Source organism: Otolemur garnettii, unplaced genomic scaffold (genome assembly GCF_000181295.1).
Source record: "Otolemur garnettii isolate 467f Iridium unplaced genomic scaffold, OtoGar3 scaffold00046, whole genome shotgun sequence".
NCBI lineage: Eukaryota > Metazoa > Chordata > Mammalia > Primates > Galagidae > Otolemur > Otolemur garnettii.
The window spans coordinates 3,134,660-3,139,487 of NW_003852441.1; the positions used below are offsets into that span (position 1 = coordinate 3,134,660).

The 4,828-nt window shown below is 49.3% G+C and overlaps 1 protein-coding gene across 1 annotated transcript in view; it reads right to left on the reverse strand.

Moving 5' to 3' along the window:
• LRRC75A (leucine rich repeat containing 75A) overlaps positions 1 to 1,608 on the reverse strand; it is a 43,965-nt gene extending 42,357 nt beyond the window's left edge. Inside the window, exon 1 of the mRNA XM_012805933.2 lies at positions 1,579 to 1,608. Within this exon, the coding sequence (XP_012661387.2) occupies positions 1,579 to 1,608 (30 nt within the window). The remainder of the gene's footprint in view (positions 1 to 1,578) is intronic.
• Positions 1,609 to 4,828: the final 3,220 nt, after the last annotated feature.

Below are 4,828 nucleotides of genomic sequence, written 5' to 3' on the forward strand. Positions count from 1 at the left end.
TCCTCCCGGGCGCCGCGCCCCCTGCCGGCCACTGCGCTGCGCCTCCCGGGGCCATGGCGCGGTGGCGGGGGTGGCGGGCAGGTCCCCGGGCCGTCTCTCTCGGTCCCTGCCGGGTTCCCCAGATGATTCCGCCTGCCTAGTGAGGCCGGCCGGAGGGGACCGGAGGCACCCGGCGCGCCCGGCGAGATGGGGAAAGTTTGGAGCATAGAATGGGGGGCGTCTCCCAGCCCTAGAATCGGGATTCTCAAAGTGGGCCCCACTCAGCGCCGGCGCCCCAAACATCTGAGGCGCTGGATGAAAACGCAGGCTCCTGGGCTTCGCCCCAGACCTATTGAATGAGAATCTCCCTGGTGGTGGGCCTGGGACCTGCATTTTTAGCCAGCAGTCAGGTGACCCGATGCACACTCCTGTGAGAACGAGTTTGCTTGCCGGCGCTAGTGGTGGCGAGTGGTGGTTGGTGCGTGAAGCGGGAAATTGTGTAGGCTTGTGTGTTGGGGGCTTGTCCTTTTAGGGAGAGGGCCACCTGCTTCTATAAGGCTGTCAAAGGGTCGGGACTGAAAAGAGGAATTAACTGACACCCCTGGAGAAGGGTCCCTGGGGGTAGTCCTGGCACAACAAAGCAAGTAGGCCGAGCTCCACACTCCTTCAGACCTAGCCTGTAAGGGACAGGACCCCTGAATCTATCTGATGGTGCTTGGAAAGGCCAACAGAGCCCTGCTGGAGAGAAGGCTAAGGCACATGGGGACAGTCCTTGTCATAGACCACAGGCCACTTGGTCTCAGCACAGGGCTATGGCAGGGTTGGCAGTTGTGTAGCTTGTCTCTGACCCATGCCCTGTGTAGTGCTTGAGGGTGTGAGGACATGGGGGCTGTAGGGGTAGGAGCGCTGGATCCCAAATCCCTGACAGCTGGGCTCCGCCACTTGCTCAGCACTGAGCGTCACCCATGTCCCCAGCTGCTGAGTCTGGGTTCCTCCTCTGTCAGGTTGGGATATGTCAAGAATTCGGAGAGTAAAAGAGGTAGACACTGTTAAGGAAAAAATAATTTGGTGACTCCTGTCAAAGCATAGTAAGGAGACTTCACTTGGGACCTCAGCTACAGGTGTAGGGACGCTGTAGCTGTGTGGGAAAGAGTTGGACTCACTCTACCTACCGCAGGAGCTGGTGGGGACTTACAGCTAAGGAGCAGGGTGGGGGTCAGTGGGTGGAAAATCACAAGAGGAAACATCTAGGCAAGGAGGATTCTGATGGGACTCCCCCTGGAGACAGACCACCGAGACACCAGCTGGGACAGTAGAGGATGAGGAACCCAGGCAGATATCCAGGGCCGTCATCTGTCCGGGGAAAAGAATTCAGGCTAAAATGAGTCAGCCGGGGTCTTTGCTAAGACTGGGTTACAAGGACGTGCACAGCTGGGCCTAGGAGAATGTTCAGGAGCCCCATTAAATGTCGGTCAAGCTGAGAATTTTGTCAATATATAAACTGGAAGCAGAGTACAGGTGTCCTGCAATGAGAGCTCCTTTCCCACTCCGTGACCACAGGGTCTGCCCATACATGTCTTCTCTGTAATCCCTGAGTACCTTGAGGATAAGGCCTGGTGTCTCCCCCATAGCCTTTCTCTTCCGGTTAGACACCCCACTCCCAAACGCCCTTCTCTGCCAGCACAGAACGCTTAGCCTTCCTGCAACCTGGCTTTGCCCAGCTAGACAGCACTTTCCAAACTTACCAGAACCTTCTGTGTGCAAAACACACCTGTTGGCATCTCCAGAGAACCCAGGATGGTAAAGACTTCTGTGTCTCTCATCTCTGGCTTACAGGACCACCAGGCAACGTGGCCACCAAGGAAAAGCACTGACCAGGCCCCTCCCTGGGGACAATGGTCTTGACCCAGCTAGCAGTTGGTCTGCTTGAGGGTGTGTGGTTGGGGCCAATGCCTTCTCAGTGGGAGAGGGCCCAGGCCAGTCCCTCACTCAGGTGAGGTCTGAATGGCAGCCCTCTCCTTAGAGACCTGATTCCATCCTCTTTCCCTTGCTCTTCATTCCTCCCCCACTTTTTTCTCTTTTCTGGCTTGTTTTCCTCAGATACGATCTAGTCAAGTCTCTATTTGGAAAGAAAAGTTTTATTTATCCCCACCAGCCCTAGTCACCAGTGCCCCACCTCTCCCCTTCTTTTTCAGCTGAAGTTTTTAGAAATATCTTATATTCACAGTCTCTCCTTCTTCACTTCCATTCACTCCTCATCTGCTTCCATTTGGCTTCTGGCTGCACCTCATCACTGAGATGCTTTTTGCCAGTGACCTAGTTGCTAAATTCAGTGGCTACTTTCAGTCTTCATCTTACTCGACTTTTAAGCAGTATCTGATTCTGTTGCTTACTCTGTTTTGATTGAAATTCTACTCCCTCAGCCTGTAGAGAACTACTTTCCTCTTGGTTCTTTCTTTTCTTTTAAATTTCAGATTGATATGAGGGTACAAATGCTTAGGTTGTATTATTTTCATTTCTAAGGTAAAGTGGAAGTTATAGTTGAGCTCTTCACCAAGGGGCATGCTGAACACCCTCACCTTGTGCACATTAGGTGAGATCCAACCAATTGCCCTCCCCCCTTTTCCTCCTCCTTGCTAGACTATACTTGTGTTTTTCTTTCCTGTGGGCTTGGAGTTATTTATATATTGGTTTCATATTAGTATGAGTGCATTGGACACATCCCCCCCCATTTTTGTGATACTTTGCTAAGAAGAATGAGTTTCAACTCCATCCAGGTAAACACAAAAGTTTTAAAATCTCCATCTTTTCTTATGGCTGAACCATACTCCACAGTATACACATACCACAGTCTGTTAATCCATTCATGGGTTAATGGGTACTTAACCATGTCTTGGAAATTGTGAATTGATCTGCAATAAACATCCTAGTGCAAATATCCTCGTGGGAAAATGATATTTTTTTCTTCTGGGTAGATACCTGGTAATGGGATTGCGGGATCAAATGGAAGGTCGACGTTTAGTTTTTGAGAATTCTCCTCTTTCCATAGAGGCTGTCTTAGTTTGCAGTCCCACCAGTGTGCAAAAGTGTTCCCTTCTCTGCACATTCACGTCCGCATCTGCAGATTTAGGACTTTGGGATGTGGGCTAACCTCATTCGAGTTAGGTGATATCTTAGAGTGGTTTTCATTTGCATTTCTCTAATGCTCTGATGATTAGGGATAGTGAGTTTTTTTTTTTTGTCAGGGGCGGGTTTGAACCTGCCACCTCTGGTAGGTATATGGAGCCGGTACCCTTACTCCTTGAGCCACAGGTGCTGCCCCGATAGTATTTTTTTCATGTGTTTGTTGGCTGTTTGTCCTCTTCAGAGAATTTTCTGATTTTCTGTTCAAGTCTCTTCCCCGCTTATAAATGGGCTTATTTGCTCTTTTCTTGTTGATTAATTTGAGTTATCTGTGGATTCTAGTTATCAGCCCTTTGTCAGGTTTATAACATGCAAATATCTTCTCCCATTCTGAAGGTTGTCTGTTTGCTTTAGTTGTGGTAATCTTAAACGTGCAGAAGCTTTTTAGTTTGATCATATCCCATTTATTTATTTTTGGTGTTGCTGCAATCACTAAAGGAGTCTTCATAAAATCTTTTCTCAGGCCAATTTTGTCAAGAGTTTTCCCCACACGTCCTTCTAGAATTTTTATCGTTTCATGTCTTAAATATTTTATCCAGAGAGAGTCAATTTTTGTCAGTGGTGAGAGGTGCAGGTCCAATTTCAGTCTTCTACATGTGCCTGGCCAGTTCTCAGGTGCTTTCCTGAGTTCCCCTGGGAATCCTTTTCTTACTCCCATCCTTTATTTGCACATGCTCAAGTTTTTTCCATAACTCCAAGTTTCTCTTTCCAACTTATAAGCTAATAAATTAACTTTAATAAGCCAATAGATTAAAATCCATAAATTTATGGATGCTGGCAGAAGACATGGGACTTCGGGGTCAGAAACATAAGACTTTATTACTCAGGGCACAGCAAGAAGCATGAGCATCAGCATATTTGCATCAGCTTCCCTTGCCTCCAAGTCCCACAGGGTAAAGTGGTGGGCCCAGATGGGTGCTCCACATGCAGCTGGCTTCATCACAGCTGAGGAGCACTGAGCTGGGGGAATCTACTGCTTATATAAGCAGTTAGCAAGACTGCTTCTCGTCCTGGAGGGAGTTACCTCATTCCTCAGTGAGGTGGCTCACTGCAAACAGAGGCCCCAGTAAAAAGTAGTCAGGGTCTTACATTCTTGGCACCCACAGGGACCCTCTTCTTTTTTATTTATTTATTTTTTTTTTGAGACAGAGCCTCAAGCTGAGCCCCTGGGTAGAGTGCCATGGCTTCACTGCTCATAGCAACCTCCAACTCCTGGGCTCAAGCGAGTCTCCTGCCTCAGCCTCCCAAGTAGCTGGGACCACAGGCGCCCGCCACAACGGCCGGCTATTTTTTTTTTGGTTGCAGCCATTATTGTTGTTTGGCAGGTCGGGGCTGGATTCGAACCCGCCACCTTAGGTGTATGTGGCTGGCGCTTTAGCTGCTTGAGCCACAAGCGCTGAGCCAGGGACCCTCTTCTGAGGGTGGGTGTGTCATTGTCAATAAGTGAACGTATCTTCCTCCAGCCTCACTATGTCACCCTGGGTAGAGTGCCGTGGTGTCTTAGCTCACAGCAACCTCAAACTCTTGAGCTTAAGCGATTTTCTTGCCTCAGCCTCCCAAGTAGCTTGGACTACAGGCACCTGCCACAAAGCCCACATTTTTTTTGTTGCAGTTGGTATTGCTGTTCAGCTGGCCCGGGCCAGGTTAGAACCTGCCAGCCTGGGTA